The 20,301-nt window shown below is 44.1% G+C and overlaps 2 protein-coding genes across 2 annotated transcripts; one reads left to right on the forward strand and one right to left on the reverse strand.

Moving 5' to 3' along the window:
- Window positions 1-5,498: 5,498 nt before the first annotated feature.
- Window positions 5,499-5,873, reverse strand: FANCD2OS (FANCD2 opposite strand). The gene has a single exon (XM_066594936.1). It carries the CDS (start codon window positions 5,871-5,873, stop codon window positions 5,499-5,501), a length of 375 nt encoding a protein of 124 aa, XP_066451033.1.
- Window positions 5,874-10,003: 4,130 nt separating this feature from the next.
- On the forward strand, window positions 10,004-19,844 carry EMC3 (ER membrane protein complex subunit 3). Its single transcript, XM_066596823.1, has 9 exons — window positions 10,004-10,123; window positions 14,941-15,121; window positions 15,805-15,862; window positions 16,016-16,109; window positions 16,416-16,520; window positions 17,446-17,527; window positions 18,620-18,699; window positions 18,954-19,036; window positions 19,195-19,844. Exons 2-9 carry the CDS (start codon window positions 14,967-14,969, stop codon window positions 19,321-19,323), a joined length of 786 nt encoding a protein of 261 aa, XP_066452920.1. The 5' UTR covers window positions 10,004-10,123; window positions 14,941-14,966; the 3' UTR covers window positions 19,324-19,844.
- The last annotated feature ends 457 nt before the right edge of the window (window positions 19,845-20,301 follow it).

The following is a 20,301-nucleotide window of genomic DNA, read 5'->3' on the forward strand; positions in this document are numbered from 1 at the left end:
CCAAAATAAGGCCTACCCTGAAAATAAGACCTGTTCCGATTTTTCGAGGAGGCTTGAAATATAAACCCTACCCCGAAAATAAGCCATAGCTGTATTACATAAACAAAAATAAAAAGGGATACTTACCTAGCAGGGTTCTCCTGCTGCTGTCCAGAGCTCCGCCGTGCGCCCTGCAGTCCTCATTCATCCACAGAAGATCACTTCCTGGTTACTGGATTCATGAATCCCACCTTTAGGAAGCGATAGCTCTGATTGGTTCTTGAGTGCTGCTCAACCAATCAATGCAACACTCAATGAACCAATGCGATGGCTATGATTGGTTCATCAAGCACTGCATCGATTGGTCGAAGAACCAATCACAACCATCGTGTTGTGAAGGCAGGATTTATGAATTGGCCAATCAATGCTGCGGCTCAGCACGTCTGAGCTCCGGAAAGCAGCGGGAGGGACCTGCACCAATCCTGCTAGGTAAGTATAATAAGACATTCCCCGAAAATAAGAAATAGCGCCTCTTATAGGGCAAAAATTAATATAAGACATGGTCTTATTTTCGGGGATACATGGTAGTTACCACTTACGGTATAGACTCTATAGGTTCAGAGGAGTTGGGTGTTACTGTAACAATACCAGCTGGACACAAGACGGCAGAAATTGACTTCATCTATGGCAGTCATCTTCCTGGGTACCATCGTTGTTTCCCAGTTCTCAGATAGCCCCTGCACTTATAGTTAAGCCGAATAGTTTCACAACAAGAACAAATATATGAAGTATGTATCAACACAAATGCAAGACTAGGGACTCACTAATAAATTATGATAGATAATAGCTTGCACTATAACCAGCAATAAACTGCAGAAGCCAGGAATATATGAATAAAAGCTAGCCAATCGAGAAATCCTCTCCAAATGAGCCTCGGCCGCAGCAGTGTGCTCAGCTGACCCACTCTAATGGGTCAGTTGTGTGACAGTTACATAGTACGTGCCCCAACAACAAGCTTGAATGGGACAGAGTTGCTCTCAGGCCGTGTGAGAAATAAACGTGATGTTGCAGCTTGAGAAGAGGCTGCAACACTCACCCAAGCTCCAAGGCATTTTCAATTGGCTCATTAGCAGGGGTCCTGAGCAACAAACCCTCACTGATCAACTATTAATGACCTATCCTGAGAAAACATTTTTTTTTTAAACAATCATTGAAATCAATGGGAGCTGAAGCAGCTATTACACCTCGTGCACATACCCGATGTCAGAGTTTGAAGTGCCGGAAGTGTAATGGCTACCTTAGCTACTATTGATTTCGATAAGAGTAAAGCCAGCTACGGAAATTCAACTGTCATTCCCTACGACACATGTCTGACCGCTGTACTAGCAGTGGGCTGAGCGACCAGCTCATCACTGGGGAGCCCGAACAGTAGATAAGTTATCAATAATGTTTGCTCAGAAAACCCTTTAAGATAATACAGTAGGCATGTCATCACCATAGATGATGCCAAATAACAATCTCAGCTCTGCTACATTCCATTCAAAAAGCAAATTATATTGAAGAGCTCATATAAGGTTCTGTTCACATCTGCTTTGTGGCTTTTTTTCACAATGGAAGAGCCCAATTCTGTGCAAAGTATGTTCTAAAATGCATCCCAATGGACCACAGTGACTTATAAAGGTGTCGGTCAGGTGGCCGTCTGCATGCTGCACTATTCTTGTCCTCTAATTTGACAGTGGTGTTAAGAGCCCAATAGAAGATTAGTGTAAGACTGCCATCTTGTGGCCATATTACAAACTGCAGGAACAATATCCCAAGGTTTACGTAAAGCACATAGAACAGATCTAGAATCATAGAATGGTAGAGTTGGAAGGGACCTGCAGGGTCATCGGGTCCAACCCCCTGCTCAATGCAGGATTCACTAAATCATCGAAGACAGATTTTTGTCCAGCCTTTGTTTGATCACTTCCATTGAAGAAGAACTCACCACCTCCTGTGGCAACCTGTTCCCCTCATTGATCACCCTCACTGTCAGAAAGTTTTTTCTTAAATGTAATCTGTGTCTCCTCCCTTTCAGCTTCATCCCATTGCTTCTAGTCTTTCCTTGTGCAAATGAGAATAGGGCTGATCCCTCTGCACTGTGACAGCCCTTCAGATATTCGTAGACAGCTATTAAGTTTCCTCTCAGCCTTCTTTTTTGCAAGCTAAATATTCCCAGATCCTTTAACCGTTCTTCATAGGACATGATTTGCAGACCACTCACCATCTTGGTAATTCTTCTCTGACCTTGCTCCAGTTTGTCTATGCCTTTTTTAAAGTGGGGTGCCTAGAACTGGACACCGTATTCCAGATGAGGTCTGACTAAGGAAGAGTAGAGGGGAATAATCACCTCACATGATCTAGACTCTATGCTTCTCTTAATACTTCCCAGAATTGTGTTTGTCTTTTTGGCTGCTGCATCACATTGTTGGCTCATGTTCAGTCTATGATCTATTAGTATACCCAAGTCTTTTTCATATGTGCTGCTGCTTAGCTCAATTCCTCCCATTCTGTATGAGCTTTCTTCATTTTTCTTGCTCCAATGTAGGACTTTGCATTTCTCTTTGTTAAATACCATCCTGTTAGTCGCCGCCCACTGTTCAAGCTTTTCTAGATCTTTTTGAATACGCTCTCTCTCTTCCCTAGTGCTAGCTATCCCTCCTAGCTTTGTCTTGTCGACAAATTTGATCAGTTTTCCATCAATTCCGTCCTCCAGATCATTTATAAAACTATTGAACAACACTGGGCCTAGGACCGAACTTTGTTGTACCCCACTTGATACAAACAGAATCCGTTTTCAATGCTTCATATTCTATGTATCTGTATGTTTGAAAAAGGCTCTTTGTGGGCCGAAAAATGTTGCCTGCCATAATAAATATAATTTAAAATATAAACCTGCCGCCTATTGGACTTTCCATTGGATTTTCTTCTGGGAGCTGGGAGCTGGAGTCCCTAAAAGGATTAGACCGCTCGTCTGCATTAGGGGTGTTCTCTTCAGAGACACCCCTGTTAAATAAGTACTTCACTCATATTACACTCTTCAGCGTTGTTCATCTCCTGGAGCGCTGGGGCTTTTTATGGTCTGACCATTGCCTATTTCTTCATATGTTTTCCAATCTATCCATTCGGAATCCCCATTGATGCTCTCCGCAAATGGATGTCTGGAGGACCAGGGCTGACAAATCCAGCATAAGCCTGCTTATTATATTGTCTACCAGGATTGGGGACTTGCCAGACTGTCCCTATTTAGGAAGTCCAGGCATGTCAGGGTGAGTTATAAATCTATTTCTTACCACCACACCTAAATTTTGAGATTACCATATGGTCTTCTCCTTCACCTTATCCCTGAAGCACTGCCTTTAGCTGAACAGTATACACATGAGATATGGCTTCATCCTGTTTAAGCCAGATGCAGCCATTTGTATGGTTCAACAGGAAAAGGGAATCATCACTTCAGACGACCTTCTGCCATGTGTCCAAGGTCCATTAATGTATTTCATAGGTCTATGTGAGGTGTTGCTGATGACGTGGGGTCGTCAGGGACACTATTGTCGGTCTTCGGCAATTAAACTCCAGTTGATGCAAGGTCCACTGCATGGTCATTGTGTAAATTTGTGTAATATCCCCACTGTTGTACTGCTGGTTCAGTTGGTCCACTGAGATACCAGAACATGCCACTCGACGCTTGCCTTTAAGATTAAGAATATTCAGCAAAGGCAGTGCTCCTGGCATTGATATTAAAGATGGTATAACACTGTATGCGTGGAAGGTGACTTACCTGGCATTACCTGGCTTTTATACTCCATATATGATCTGCCCCCTGGAGCACTAGGGTTTTTATGGACAAGAATGCAGTTACTCGAGAAGAGCGAGGTTCGCTCGAGTAACTGACTTATCCGAGCGTACTCGCTCATCTCTAGTAGTGATTACAGTGCAGTTATCTCCAGTGATCACAGGTGCTGTCTTCTCTGATTGCAGTTGTCTCTTTTCATTTTTCTTCTCTATCTGGACCCAGATCACCATAAAACTTCTTCCAGCCATGACTTGTCTCTGCATACTCTCCCCATCCTGCCAGTGCAACCCCTAAAGAACTTCTCAGTGTCCTCCATAGTACTCTGTGTCCCCACTTAGTAACAGTGCCCCAGTTAGTAATAGGATCCCCTCTGTGCCATAATTAACAACAGGACCCCCTACATGGCCTTGGAACTCCAGTCCAGTTATCTTCTTTACTCAGAAGACTGCTGTCAAAGGCCGTGTGTTCTCTTGCAAAGGGTAACCTGACTCATCCACCTGTCCCTGGAACACACAGCAATCAACTGCTGAGACTGGAGGACAAGTGAGCAACCTCTGACAGGAGTCCTGCACACAGCAAAGATAAGCTCTACTAGTGCTACCGGATGGAGCTTTGGTAGCGGGGGCCACCAACACTTAAGTTATCATTGGGAAGAGGGGAAGTCCTAAACACTTGCTAGGGCCCAGCCTGGGATGCTCATGCCTCCCTGCACCCCCACCCCCCTCACCCGCAGTCAAGCTCACCCCAGACTTCACCTATAACAGTCACCTTTCTCAATTACTAATGATGTCTCTCAAGACTCAAATACCCCCAAGACTTACAGTAGGACTGAATTATGTAACAAATGGACAGGCAAATAAGTTATAAAATGAAGCACATATCAGCTGTAGTAAATAAAAAGATTCAAGAATAGGAACTCACAAATAGATGATGGGAACAGAAAGGTGATAGTAATCGGATTATAGTATCAGATAATGGAGCAGATAGGTACTGGTGAATAGATAATAGCAACCTGACAATCAGTGGCCATAATGCTAGCTTTCCCTAAATCTTCCCATAATCTATCCCTGATGCTGACCCTAGCACCAGACACCATTGTCCCCGAGTATCCCAAATGGATCCTGACAAACAATGACAAGGTGCTAAGACCCAAAGGCAAAAAAATCAAATTGAGCAGAGCTAAACTAAGAAGCAAGACAAGACAGATAGAACCATGGAAGGAGCAACCAAGAAGCTCCAAGCCTAAGAAGGAAGGACTGGACTAGAACAACCACAGGAACAAAACTACACTGACAGAAATAAAGCTAGATGAGAGAACTTTCCAAATGAGGCTGAGTTGCAGCAGTATGGTCAACTGACCCACTCTAATGAATCAGCTATGGAACAGATACATAGCAACTGCCTCAACAACAAACTAAAAGGCAGGAGATGGAGACACAGCAGAATTCCTGGTAACTGTAAGAGCAGATGGTTTATAGTGACTGTTCGGAACACACACTATTTACATCTGTATATGCTATACTGTGGAGAAGATCTAATAGACAAGGACTCCTTTCTAAGGGTCAAATGTGAGGACACAAGAGTATGGTCTTTTAATCGCAGTGAGTTACGCCTTGGAGTGATAAGATGGAAAAATGCATCTCTTGTAGATTGTATAGAGCAAGAGGATGGCACGTAACACCTGCTTTCACATGTGCGCGGCCCTCATCACATCCGTCCCCTTGGACCCTGACGGCGGCTGCACCTGGCTGATGACTCTTGAGAAGGCTGAATGGTCAGATATATGGAGAGAGCTGCTCCCCATGGGAGGCTGCACGGTGATGAACCTGCCGAAGACCTGATCAAGGCCCAGGAGACGCACCGGCTGAGGTGCTATGATCCCCTTATATTCGTTTTTGGAATCCGCTGCACATCTCCAGCTGGGCCGGAACTTGTGGATGTACACACATGCACCTTGTGCTGGGAGGGGATGTCTCCCGCGAGGTCTGGCGGTAGTGCCTCTTAACCACTGTAAGTCCTCATCTAACTCCATCCATGGAAACCAGAGCTGGTACGAGCCCATCGCATTACCTGCAGAAGACATATCAGTCAGTTAAGACGTGGCTCACAAGTTCTTGATCATTGATGTGATCGGATCATCTCACTACATGACCTTTTAACTTTAGCCTTTACTCTACAAATCTGTATCTATGACATAATGGGGAAATAGACCTTAAAGGGGTTGTCTCACGCCGAAACGTTTTTTTTTTTTTTCAATAGGCCCCCCGTTTGGCGCGAGACAAACCCAATGCATGTGTTAAAAAAAAAAAAACGTTTAGTACTTACCCGAATCCCCGCGCTGCGGCGACTTCTTCCTTACCTTACTAAGATGGCCGCCGGGATCTTCACCCACGATGCACCGCGGGTCTTCTCCCATGGTGCACCGTGGGCTCTGTGCGGTCCATTGCCGATTCCAGCCTCCTGATTGGCTGGAATCGGCACACATGACGGGGCGGAGCTACAAGGACCAGCTTTCCGGCACGAGCGGCCCCATTCACCGCACAGAAGACCGCACAGCGCAAGCGCGTCTAAAATCGCCAGAAGACGGCGATTTTAGACGGATCCATGGCGACGGGGACGCTAGCAACGGAACAGGTAAGTGAATAACTTCTGTATGGCTCATAATTAATGCACAATGTATATTACAAAGTGCATTAATATGGCCATACAGAAGTATATAACCCCACTTGATTTCATGAGACAACCCCTTTAACCTTTAAGTTCTGCCCCCAGTGGCTTCATCAGATATTGCAGCATCAATGTTCTCGGGGCAGAGCTCTGCAGTTATGGGCCCTTGTCCTCGTACATGCAATGGGGGTAATTGTACTGGTTTTCTTTTGCAACATCCACACTAAGGGCGCCCACCCACTGACGTTTTTTTTCCCCTGCGAAATTCGCAGCATTTTTTTTCTGCAGGGGTCTATGGGACTTGTAATGTTAAAATCGCGATCGCGGTAAATTGCGATTTTGCGCGATCGCGATTTTAACATTACAAGTCCCATAGACCCCTGCAGAAAAAAAATGCTGCGAATTTCGCAGGGAAAAAAAAACGCCAGTGGGTGGGCGCCCTTACCCATGGTTAATTTAACCACTTCAAGACCGAGCCTGTTTATGCCTTAACTCTTTCCAATCCAATTTGTATCCTGGGGGCTTACTCTTTTTATGCTGTTATACAATGGCAATATCTGCTCGCTAAAGCCAGTACTGCATAAGGTGACACATTAAATAGCCTCCAACAGCAGAGAAGCTGGCAATATACAGTAGGAGAACCCCGACGGATGTCTTCCAACATCGGAGCTGTACAGCCTTAAATCATAATGTCTTCAGACATCAGATAGTGGATTGGAAAGGGTTAATAACAGCATGGTGGTCCTGGATTCAAACCTCACCAAGGACAATATCTGCATGGAGTTTGTATGTTTTCCCTGTGTTTGTGTGAGTTTCCTCTGGGTACTCCAATTTTCTCTCACACTCTCAATGAGGAGAGGTGGGACGGGGTGGGGCTAATTCCCAGAACTTAGCCCTGCCCCCGTTCCGCCTCCTCTCATTGCAAATAGTGCAGAGGGGCGGAGAGGAGGCAGAGACTGCTCCCAGCTCTTTCAGCCTCCTCCCCCTGCAGAGAGAGACGCCATATATCGGCTGGGCGTGAAAACCCAGCCGATATACGGTCGTCTGAATGCACCCTAATACTAACATAGCTTTTTTAAATCACATATTGTAGTTTATTTAAGTGGTAAAAGTAGAATGATACAATTTACAATTATTTCATTTTTTTAAAAATTGAAGAACATTTTTAAAAATAGTTTTTTCAACTGCAGTACATATTGTACTAATTTTCTATCAGATATATTCATATTATATATTTCCACTTGTTTACTTTATTTTGCAGGCACATTTGAGATATTTTTCACATTTCTGAGGAATTTAGGAAATGTAATAATTTAACATTAATTTTTTTAAATTCTGACATATTGTTTTTAATTTTCATTTATATCTAATTTACAATTTTAATTTATATACATGGTATTGATGATTAAATTAATTGATGTTATAAATAATGTAAGGGTACGTTCACACCTAGCGGAATTGGTGCGGATTTTCCACTGTGGAAAATCTGCATCCAACTCCTCTGTCTCTTCTCCACACCTGTCTATATTCCACTGTCATTCCTGCTCTGTGCACCTCTAGACTCTCCCCCTCTGCTTCACGCCCCTCTAGATTACTCTGCCCCTTCTCTGTACCCGTCTAGATTCCTCTGTCCTCCCCTTTCTGCACCCCTCTAGACTCCTCTGCTCCTCTCCATGCCCCTCTAGACTCCTGTCCCTTTCTGCTCTTGATTCTTATCAATTCTCTGCACCCCTCTGCTTTGTATCTATCTAGACTCCTGTCCCTTCTCCATGACCGTCCAGATTCCTCTGTACCCCTCTAGACTCCTCTGTCCCCTTCCCACTCTGCCTTGTACTATTCTGCATCCATGTCTCTTCTGCATGCCCCTATAGACTCCTCTGTCCTCCCACTCCACTCCCCACTCTATACCCCTCAAGACTCCTCTATCCCCTTAACAATCTGCCCTGTACTTATCTGTATTGTCTCTGTCTCCCTATGCACTTGTAACTCTAAACTCCTCTGTCCTCCGCACTGCACCATTTTAGACTACTAAGCTTTCTCCATGCTTCTCTACTCCCCCTCTAGACACCTCTGTTCCCTCTCCAGACTCCTGTTCTCTTCCCACTCGACTCTAGATTCCTGTCCTTTATTTGGACCCATCTAGACTCCTCTCTGCCCTCCACGCCCCTCTAGACACCTCTGTTCTCCCACTCCACTCTAGACTTCTCTGTCCTCCCCACTCCATACCCCTCTAGACTCTCTATCCCCTTCTAACTCTGCCCTGTACTTCTTGCTTCCTTCTCTCTATTTTTTTAAGAGGCGAAAGATAGGCATTTTGGTTTTTTAGTTTTTTGTTTTTTTTTACAGTTTTTGCCATACAGGATGAATAGTGTGTTCAGTTTATTGTACGGGTCGTTATGGATCAACGATACCAAATGTGTTTTTATATTTTGACAAACAAAAAGGGAAAAGTTTGCAAAGTTTTTTTTTTTTTTTTACAATTTTCTTTTTTCATGTTACCTGGTATCCGATTTACTATGGCAACTTAATCGCAGTCGGCAGAGAAAGCGCCCCCACCCACCCCCTCTGTGAGTCCTTTATATGCCACGATCAACATTGATTGCGGCATGTAAGGGGTTATCATCAGTGATAGGTGGTCTCACTGATTCCCGCTGTTGCAGTGGAAGGCACAGCCAGCTCCAGGATGGCGTGGGTTGCACAATAATTGCGCAGTGTAAAGCTGGTGTTAACCCTTAGACTCGCTTTACACGGAGCAATAAATCGTTTTCAGGAGCGAATGATGATAGAGTCTGTTAACGCGGGCAGATAAATCGTTTACAATTGCGTTCACATTCATTGTACCAATCTGAATGACAGCGCGACCGTTGTTCACACGCAACAACGTGCGGACGATTATTTTTATGTTTACATTAAATGAACAACAAACGAGAAGTGAACAAATTCTCGTTTAATCATCGGCCTTGTTTACACTGAAGGATTGTCGTACAAAATCGCACGATCCAGAGATTTGGAATGATAATCGGCTCTGTCACGCAGACTTGGTCTGCCGCTGCATCTACCTGTGTAAACTGCCTTAGGTTCCTTTTACACGGAGTAGTCGCAGTTTATACAGGCTGATAAAGTATTTTACATTTCAGTCGCTCGCTCGTTTAGTCGACTAAACAATCGCTGTTTACACGCAACGAAGTGCAAATGAGTGAACAATTATTTTTATGCGTGCATAACATGAAGGCCCAACGAGAAATGAACGGATTCCCTGAGCCACCATCTCTAGGACGGCTGTCAGGCGCTTTATAGACCATATGTTTATGTTTCGAAACATGGCGGCCGCGCGCCGGGTCTGTTTCCGTATCACCATGGCTACGGATAGAGAGGCGGCAGAGCTCTCTCCGCTGGGACCCGCCCTCTTTCGCTTTTCTGGCAGTGTGATTGGTCATACGTAACGGTCATGATAATACTCATTCTAAACCAGTGAATGATAGACAAGTGGACAAACCAATCAGCGGCCGGGTAGTACTGCAGCACAGCCAATCAGGTTACAGGCTTATAATCCGGAGAGCGCTGGGTGGTGGCGTTGATTTCTTTCAGGGCGGCCCGGTGTGCGGTTAAAGCGAGACAAGAACTGGACATCCCGGGGGCTGTGCGGTAATATAATATCATTATTACGTCACACCGGGATCTACACAAGTATTCACAGTCCGGGACTGTATAGAATGGGAGGAGGAGGGGCTGCGAGTGAGAATGACCGTCATCATTATTACATCATACCCGGATCTGTATATAACGGGGAAGTGTGTTCTAATAATGATGCATATTCTGTTCTATCACTCCCAGATGGGTTTATACTAATGGAGCTGTGAGATAGTATAATATCTCTATCATCACTATTATTACATGATACTCAGATCTGTATATCACAAGAGGAGCTGTGATGTAATATAATATCCATCATCATTATTATTACATGATACTCAGATCTGTATATGACAAGAGGGGGCTGTGATGTGATGTAATATCCATCATCACTATTATAACAGGATACTCAAATCTGTATATGACAAGAGGGGGCTGTGATGTAATATAATATCCATCATCACTATTATTACATGATACTCAGATCTGTATATGACAAGAGGGGGCTGTGATGTAATATAATATCCATCATCACTATTATTACATGATACTCAGATCTGTATATGACAAGAGGGGGCTGTGATGTAATATAATATCCATCATCACTATTATTACATGATACTCAGATCTGTATATGACAAGAGGGGGCTGTGATGTAATATAATATCCATCATCACTATTATTACATGATACTCAGATCTGTATATGACAAGAGGGGGCTGTGATGTAATATAATATCCATCATCACTATTATTACATGATACTCAGATCTGTATATGACAAGAGGGGGCTGTGATGTAATATAATATCCATCATCACTATTATTACATGATACTCAGATCTGTATATGACAAGAGGGGGCTGTGATGTAATATAATATCCATCATCACTATTATTACATGATACTCAGATCTGTATATGACAAGAGGGGGCTGTGATGTTATATAATATCCATCATCACTATTACTACATGATACTCAGATCTGTATATGACAAGAGGGGGCTGTGATGTAATATAATATCCGTCATCACTATCATTATACGATACTCAGATCTGTATATAACAGGAGGGGGCTGTGATGTAATATAATATCTATCATCACTGTTATGTCAAACCTGGATCTCTGTATTCTGGGGGAAACAGCTGTGATGTAATATACCCATCATCATTATTACATCATACCCAGATCTGCAAGTGATTGGGGGTAATGTGATGTAATGATGATAATAGATATTTTGTTATATCACTCCCAGATGGGTTTATACTGGGGGTGGGGGCAGGGCTGTTGAGGGTATTATAATATCCATCGACATTATTATTTCATTATACTCAGACTTGTATATAAGGGGAGGGGGACTGTGATATAATATAATATCCATTATCACTATTATGTCACACCTGGATCTCTGTATAAATATCCATCATTATAATTATTACATCACACCCTTGATCTGTATATAATGGGGGGGAATAGGATGTAATAATACTGATAGATTTCTCGGTTATATCACTCCCAGATGGGTTATTCTGAGAGGGGGGACTATGAAGTAATCTAATATCCATCATCACTATTATGTCACACGTGGATCTCTGTATACTTGGGGGGACTTTGATGTAATATTCATCATCATTATTATACCATCACACCCTGGATCTGTATAAGGGGCCTTTTGCACGGACGCAGATCATTCCACCGGGTGCAGTGGAATTTGCTGTCACAGAAATCCACTTGTCTAACTGCAGAGTTGCAGGATTAATCCGTTATCCACTCCCCATAACATCCGCACGTTAGGCATGTGGCGTCCTGCAGAACAATTCAGCCTGCGTGAAAGGTCCCTACTGGATATTATATCTCCCCCCTCCCCCAATATTACATAGAGATCTGAGTGCAATATAATATCCATGATCATTATTATATTACTTTACAGCAACCCCTTTCCATTATACTGGGTGAGGCAAAAGTCTGGACACACCCGTTTAAGTGGTGTAATAATGAGAAAGTTGATTTTCAATGTTTGAAAGTATTAATTTGGAGGGGAACGGCATATTTTTATTTATTTTTTTTAGTGGAGGAGAGGTTTTTGGTATCCATTTTGAACTCTGCCATATTGAATTCAACTCAGGTTTTTTAAATGGAAAGCGGGTCATGTGACATGTCAGTCTTGGCTGGAATTTACTCAGAAACACACTGGAAGTGTCAGCTTTGCCCTTTTTTTACATGTTTAGGAGGGATATGAGGATAAATTTGGTAAACTGTCTGATATTCGAGGCTTTTTACATTGACGGATCACTTAGCGGTGTAAAGTACCGCCATATGTTGCAGGATACCATATTCCCATCTGTGCTCTGAGAACAGCAAGTTCCCTCATTACTTTCAACAGGTTGGCGCACCGCCGCACTTTTCTATGGCTGTACGCAGATTGCTGGATGTATAATCTCCTAGGCACTGGATTGGGCATAGAGGTCCTGAAGAATGGCTGCCAAGGTCACCGGATTTAAAGGAGTTGTCTCGCGAAAGCAAGTGGGCTCATACACTTCTGTATGGCCATATTAATGCACTTTGTAATATACATCGTGCATTAAATATGAGCCATACAGAAGTTATTCACTTACCTGCTCCGTTGCTGGCGTCCCCGTCTCCATGGCTCCGTCTAATTTCGGGGTCTTCTTGCTTTTTTAGACGCGCTTGCGCAGAAGGGTCTTCTCTCTTCTGGTCGTTCGGGCACGAGCGGCGTCCTGGCTTCGCCCCCTTCTACGCATCATCGCGTAGCTCCGCCCCGTCACGTGTGCCGATTCCAGCCAATCAGGAGGCTGGAATCGGCAATGGACCGCACAGAGCCCACGGTGCACCATGGGAGAAGACCCGCGGTGCATCGTGGGTGAAGATCCCGGTGGCCATCTTGGAGAAGGAAGAAGTAGGAAGAAGGAAGAAGTCGCAGAGTGGGGATTCGGGTAAGTCATATTTTTATTTTTATTTTAACACATCCCTTGGGTTTGTCCTGCGCCGAACGGGGGGGCCTATGCAAAAAAAAAAAAACGTTTCGGCGCGAGACAACCCCTTTAATGCCTTTGGACTTTTATCTTTAAAGCCATTTAAAGAAGCGTAATGTGGTTCACCTGAAACGGCGAATGCTACAATGCTGTCAAGAAATATCACTTTCCATTCTTCAGCACAAAAGATTCACAGTTAGTTGCAGCACACCAGAAAAAATAGGAGATATACTCACTAGAGCCAAAATAGAGATTTGTTGATGCAGCGCTGAAATTGGACGCAGACCCTTCGTCCAAATGGTATCCAAATCACCAGTCAGTGTGTCAGCAGCATCGGGGTTTTTTTTTCAAGTCGATAGATCAGATGATAAGCTTTAAAACTTCACCTTTATTTTGGTTCGCATAAAACAACAGCAACGTTTCGGCTGTACTCCTGACAGCCTTTGTCAAGCCATATTGGAAATCAATTTTCTCATAATAACACCAGTTAAAAGGGTGTGTCCAGACTTTTGCCTCACCCTGTGTTATCTGGTTGTGATGTAATAACTATGATGAATATAATATTCTTCATCCCATACAACAGGGATCATAAGCAGCACAGCACTCGGGATGAAAGATCTGTGATGTCACCATCATGCCCTGCCCCTGATCACATGACAATGACGTCATCACAGGTCCTTCATCCCTGTGCAGATTACAGGCGGACTACATCCCTTACAAACTCTCTGCGGCCTCAGTTGCTATGGAATACTAATGACCACCTAGCCGGACAGCAGCCGTCTGCTTACAGGACCTGTGATAGCGTCACCATCATGTGATCAGGGGCGGAGCATGTAACTTCCTCGGGGATGAAGTACCTGTGATGACGTCACCGTCATGTGATCAGGGGCGGAGTATATAACTCACGGATGGACAGGTGGTCGATAGTATTTTGATGATGGATATTATATTACCTCACAACTCCCCCCTCACCATTTTATACAGATATGGGTGTGATGTAACAATGATAATGGATATTATATTACCTGATAGCTCCCCCATCATCATTATTACATCACTCCGAGATCTGCATATAATGGGGAAGTGTGAGGTAACGATGATGGATATTATAACATCACACCCGGATATGTTTATAATATCTGTGATCATTATCACATCACACCTAGATCTGAATACAGTATAATGCAGGAAGCTGTGAGGTAATTACATTGTTGTATCACTTCCAGAACTGCATGTAATAAGAGGAGAAGGGGCTGGGAGATATGTCCATCATTATTATTACAGTACACTTGGATCTGTGTATAATGAATATTCTATTACCTCACAGCACCCCTATATTATATACAGATCTAGGGGTGATGTAATAATGATGATGAATATTATATTACCTCACAGCTTCCCCATCATAGTTATTACATCATACCCAGATCTGTATATAATCGGAAGGAGGGGTGGGGTGGGGCTATGAGGTATTATAATATCTCCCATAATTATTACATCACACACAGATCTGTATATATTTGGGAAGAGGGTGCTGTGAGGTAGTATAATATCCTTTATCATCATTATTATTACATCACACGAAGTATAAAATGGTGGTGGTGATGGTGGGGCTGTAGGGTTATGTCATAATAATAATGATGGATATTTCATCACACCCTGGTCTGTATATAATCAGAGGAGGAGGGGCAGTGAGGTAATATAATATCATCATCCCTCATCCTCATCGTTATTATTACATTAACCCAGATCAGTATGTAATGAGGGGGAGGAGCTGCGTGGTTAGAGAATATACATCACAGGGTTCAATAATGTAATAATTGTGATTTATTTACAGAGGAGTATCTAGACCAGCGTGTGATCATGGCAGAGCCAGAGCTGTTACTGGACTCCAACATCCGCCTGTGGGTCGTCCTGCCCATCGTCTTCATCACTTTCTTTGTCGGAATGATCCGCCATTATGTGTCCATCCTGCTACAGAGTGACAAGAAGCTGACGCAGGAGCAGGTGTCCGACAGGTTAGGTCTGCCATTGCCGACCATGTAAAGACTGATGTCCCACAAAGAATCGTTGTTATAACATACACTACCTTTTATCAAAGCGCGGTATATCATAGCATACCCCATCGTCTTTCATAAGGCGAGGATATCGTTGCTATAGCATGTTTTACCTTCTAGCATATGGCGGGATATCATTCTTATAGCATGCTCTACCTTCTAGCATATGTCGGGATATCATTGTTATAGCACACTCTGCCTTCTATCGTAGAGTGGGATATTATTATCATATCATACTCTGCCTTCTATCATGTTGGGTGGGTTATCATAGTTATAGCATGCTCTATCATCTATCATAGTGGGATATCATTATAGCATGCTCTGCCTTCTATAATATTGCAGGATATCATTGTTCTGTCATAGGGTGGGATTTCAGAACATCATAGGGTGGGATATCCTTGTTAGAGCATATATTACCTTCCATCATACAGTAGGGTGGGATGACATTGTTATAGCATGTACTGTATTCTATAAGAGGATATAACTGTTATTGCATTCATCTCGTCTGTCATTGTTGTCTTTTTGACAAATGTTTTGAGAATATAGATTTTTCAGAGGATATTTACGGGCATGTCTGCGGTAAGAGCGCCCCTTTAAAGAATCGTTATGCCCCGGGTTACATTATGTGTTGTCTCCTCTTGCAGCCAGGTGCTGATACGAAGCAGAATTCTCAGAGAAAACGGCAAGTACATTTCCAAACAGGTAAGTGACCCCATGTGCACCCCCTCCTACCTCCCCCCCTGATGGAAGTCATATGAGGTTGTCTTCAGCACACAGTTCACATAGTTTACCTGTGTGATATGCATCGCTGTCGTGGTCAGCCCACGCCCCTAACGCTGTCTTTCATCTTTTCAGTCTTTTCTAATGAGAAAGTTCTACTTCAACAACTCAGAAGACGGATTCTTTAAAAAGACGAAGAGGAAAGTTGTTCCCCCCTCCCCCATGACAGGTGCGCATGTCCCTGCTTGTTGTATGTGACGTGAAACGTGTAGCATCACATTAATGCCACTCCTGCACAAACTCTGCATTCCCTCTGGGAGGAAAAGGCTGGAACAGAATGAGGAAAAATCGAAGAACTCCATCTTTATAGTTTTGTATGTAGGGTAGCACTCTGTATATAGGAGCGCCCTACTCGCCATGGTTTGTATATATACTATTGGGCAACATTGAGTATAGCACATACATGGGGTAACAACCCCCTTTCCTTGCTTGTGTAGTTTTTTCAGGGTTTGATGACTCTTCTCGGTTCCCTCAGATCCGACCATGCTTACAGACATGATGAAGGGGAATGTGACCAACGTGCTTCCCATGATCCTCATCGGGGGCTGGATCAATATGACCTTCTCTGGGTTTGTAACAAGTGAGTGATGATTGGGGGTTTAGGGTGGGTGATGAGCATAAGGCCGCCTGCACACGAACGGGTTGGATTCCGCATGCGGGAGCCCGTGGCGGAATCAGACCTTGTACCCAGCCGGCGTCTGCGTGTACCTGTATTTATCTATATAGCGGAAGATCATGGCTCAATTGCTGATGAAGATGATGAGCGGCACAGATCCCTCATTGTCATCTATGATTAGATGATCATACAGCAAACAGGAGGATGACTCGCTCACCTGAGGCATTCCCAGGATCCTAAAATCTCCAAGCAAACTCCCAGGCTGCTTTCAGACAGGCGTATATGAGCTCCATATCTGTGATTTGCAGACTGTATTACACATCTAATGTAAATTTATAGAGGTAGTCACATGGCTGTATTTTCACATCCATTGTGTTTCGGGTCTTTTAAACGCATGACCTGTTTGGATTTTTACCTCCGTTTTGCTATTTTTTTTATTGGACAAATACTAATGCCATCTGTAACATGTCCATATTACGGGTCTGTATAACGGACGGGTTACAATGTGCTTGTCTGAAAGTGGGCAAAAAAGAAGAGGATCCAGCATGTAATGTGGCATAACATTTCAGATTCTTCACTTAAATCCATAAAATCAGGGTGCGAAGCAAGACGTAGACGGTGATGTAATAAGGCAATGAACTCGTAGGACCAGCAGAAGTTGGGGCTCAGACTGAATCCCTGAATCTGCCAGTCCTGTGTGGTAATTGCCTTATTACATCCCCGTCTATCTTGCTTCTAAGCCCTGATTTTAAGGATTGAAATAAAGCAGTTGAAGTTTTATACCACATTGCATGATGGATCCTCCTGCCTTTTTTTTCCTATTTGAGTATGATTAGATGATTGCTTCATAATAGCATCATGTGATTGGCGTGTTCTCTGTGTGTTCTAGCTAAGGTTCCCTTCCCCCTGACCCTGCGCTTCAAGCCCATGTTGCAGCAGGGGATTGAGCTGCTCTCACTGGACGCCTCCTGGTAAGAGATCTGTAAATTTTTGTTGGAGATACAGTGATACTACTGTAGTATATCCAACTCTCTTCTGGATATACCCCCCCACCCCCCACCTGTACTAGAGATAAACCCCAGCAGCACCAGCTTTCCCGGAGATGAACCCCTTCCCAGCACTTTCCCCCATACTTTGTGTAAAATCAATATTCTATGTGAACTATATATACTCTACTAGTAATTATTAGGAAATTATACTACCAGTGTTTATGGAGGCACAATGCACGTCACACACATAGCTCTGCTACATGTATTTCACATATAGCTCTGCTACATACATTCTTCATTCCATACAACAGGGATCACAAGCGGCACAGCACTTGGGATGAGGCACCTGTGATGACATCACTGTCGTGCCCCACCCCTGATCACGTGGTGTCATCACGACTATTTCATCTCGATTGAGTTACATGCCCCACCTCTGATCAGATGACAGTTACATCATCACAGGTCCCTGTGCAGATTGCGGGTGGACTACATTCCCTACAAACCACCTGCAGCCTCAGTTGCTATGGAATACTTACAAACACTTAGCCGGATGGCAGCTCTTTGCCTACAGGACCTGTGATGATGTCACCATCATGTGATCAGGGGCGGAGCATGTAACTCACGGACAGACAAGTGGTCATTAGTATTTTGATATACCACCTACATCAATATTCTATCCCCTTTCCAGTAGAGGTGTCTATAATTTTATAGGGTAACTATAGAGGGGAAAGTTTTATTTAGGGTCCTTTAGTCTATACTCTGTATAACCCCACTACCCTGTATGTATCATGCATGTTATAAAAGTGTTCTTTATAGCCCTCCCCCTCTGTGTTCCCTGCACTGGTAACCCCCAGGACGCCTGGTGTGTGTGTGTCCTTGTCTGTGTGTGTGTGTCCTTGTCCGTGTGTGTGTGTCCTTGTCCGTGTGTGTGTGTCCGTGTCCGTGTGTGTGTGTCCGTGTCCGTGTGTGTGTGTCCGTGTCCGTGTGTGTGTGTCCGTGTCCGTGTGTGTGTGTGTCCGTGTCCGTGTCCCAGATTTTGGGTTTCCTCTGCTTATCCCTCCTGTCCCCCTGCAGGGTCAGCTCTGCCTCGTGGTACTTTCTCAATGTGTTTGGCTTGAGGAGCATCTACTCTTTGATCCTGGGGCAGGACAATGGTAAGAAACGCTCTCTAGTGTCACTTTCGGCCCTGTCCCTCACTGTTTATTAGTAGATGGCTTATGTTACGCTGTACGCATGTGTGTTACCTAGAGTGGGGTGCAGATCAAATTGGGGTGTATGTTCAGAGTGGACCCTTGGGCCCTTGCACATATAGTGTATTAAGGGGGAGCGTCAAAGTTGTTGACCCCATGCCTGCCTGCCCCTTCATTTACCTGAACTCAGGTGTCGTAACCTGTGTTTTATGCCCCAGCTGCGGACCAGTCGCGCGTCATGCAGGAGCAGATGACCGGCGCGGCGATGGCTATGCCTGCTGACACCAACAAGGCGTTTAAGGTGAGAGGTACAATCTCTTGTGTTCATGTGTTCACAGTTCTAACAGTGGGAAGGTACAGGTACCTCAGTCTGGTTGAACACACTGCCTGCCGTTATGCCCTTCCCCGTTGTGTGAGGCTATCAGTTACTAGTCTTCCTCTTTGTCTATCTCTCATCAGACGGAGTGGGAAGCCCTGGAGCTCACTGACCACCAGTGGGCACTAGATGACCTGGAGGAAGAGTTGATGGGGACAGACCTGAACTTTGAGGGGATGTTCAAGCGGGAGCTGCAGACCTCCATGTTCTAAGCCACTTGACTTTTGGTTGGTTTACCTGTGAGCGCTGACGCCAGATTTCCTGAGATGATGGTTGTTGTAGTCTCTGCGTCTTCAGTTTTTTCAGTACATGGTCTCATGGGTTACATCCCAGACGTTGCTCATAGCCCTCCTGGATTGGGGTCCTGTAGGTCGGTCATTCCTCATTTCACTGCTGTTTACATTTTGGGGCTACAGATCCCAGGACAGATTAACCCTTCATTCACTGTCACACTGCGCCTTACTGTAGTGTCACTGTCTGTTTATATCCTGTAGCAGAAATGTGCTAATTACTCCCATCATTACTGGTTAGTAATTAGGTCACCGGCTTCTGAACGTGTCATTAGTCTGTCATATCCTGGGAGCGGATGCGGGGTAGCACAGGTGTCTGGTCAGCGGAGACTTTTCACCCTCTTTAGTATTGGGGTCTGTTCCTGGCGGTTGCCGCCGGTTGCTTTCCTTTAGTTTTTGTTGCATTATTTATCTATTTAACCTTATTAAATGTTTTATAATTACCGGCTGTGGATTTTGTTGTGTTATGTGATGTTTATTATCACACAGCAAGGTAGGTGTCGCTGCTAGGAATTATCATAGGGATTAAGGCCTCATGTCCACAGGCAAAATTGGATTGTGCCATCTGTGTGGGTAATCCGCAGTACAATATACCCATAGAGATGAATCGGGCGTCTGCAGTGAATATAACACCTGCGGATGGGATTTTTTTTAGATTTGCGGGTGGTACGTGCAGATAATAAATCGCAGCATGCTCCATTTTACCGCTGGTCACGTGCAGATGTGCCCCATTCATCTCTATGGGAACTTACGATCCACAATGCATCCGCAAATACATTTGCGGATTCACTGTGGATTTGAAGGTTAAAGGGAGGCGGGGTTGAGCAGTGCATCTGCCATGATTTGAGCGGAAAAAAAACGCAATCTGCAAACTCCCACAAGCAATAAAAAAATAATCTA

Source organism: Eleutherodactylus coqui, chromosome 3 (assembly GCF_035609145.1).
Source record: "Eleutherodactylus coqui strain aEleCoq1 chromosome 3, aEleCoq1.hap1, whole genome shotgun sequence".
NCBI classification, from domain to species: domain Eukaryota; kingdom Metazoa; phylum Chordata; class Amphibia; order Anura; family Eleutherodactylidae; genus Eleutherodactylus; species Eleutherodactylus coqui.

Excerpts from the sequence above, each read along its gene's own strand:
- FANCD2OS (XM_066594936.1), bottom strand. The coding sequence starts at position 5,873 with ATGGGCTCGTACCAGCTCTGGTTTCCATGGATGGAGTTAGATGAGGAC.
- EMC3 (XM_066596823.1), top strand. The coding sequence starts at position 14,967 with ATGGCAGAGCCAGAGCTGTTACTGGACTCCAACATCCGCCTGTGGGTC. Across the intron at positions 16,110-16,415 it reads TCCCCCCTCCCCCATGACAG|ATCCGACCATGCTTACAGAC; the intron begins GTGCGCATGTCC and ends CGGTTCCCTCAG. Across the intron at positions 16,521-17,445 it reads CTTCTCTGGGTTTGTAACAA|CTAAGGTTCCCTTCCCCCTG; the intron begins GTGAGTGATGAT and ends TGTGTGTTCTAG.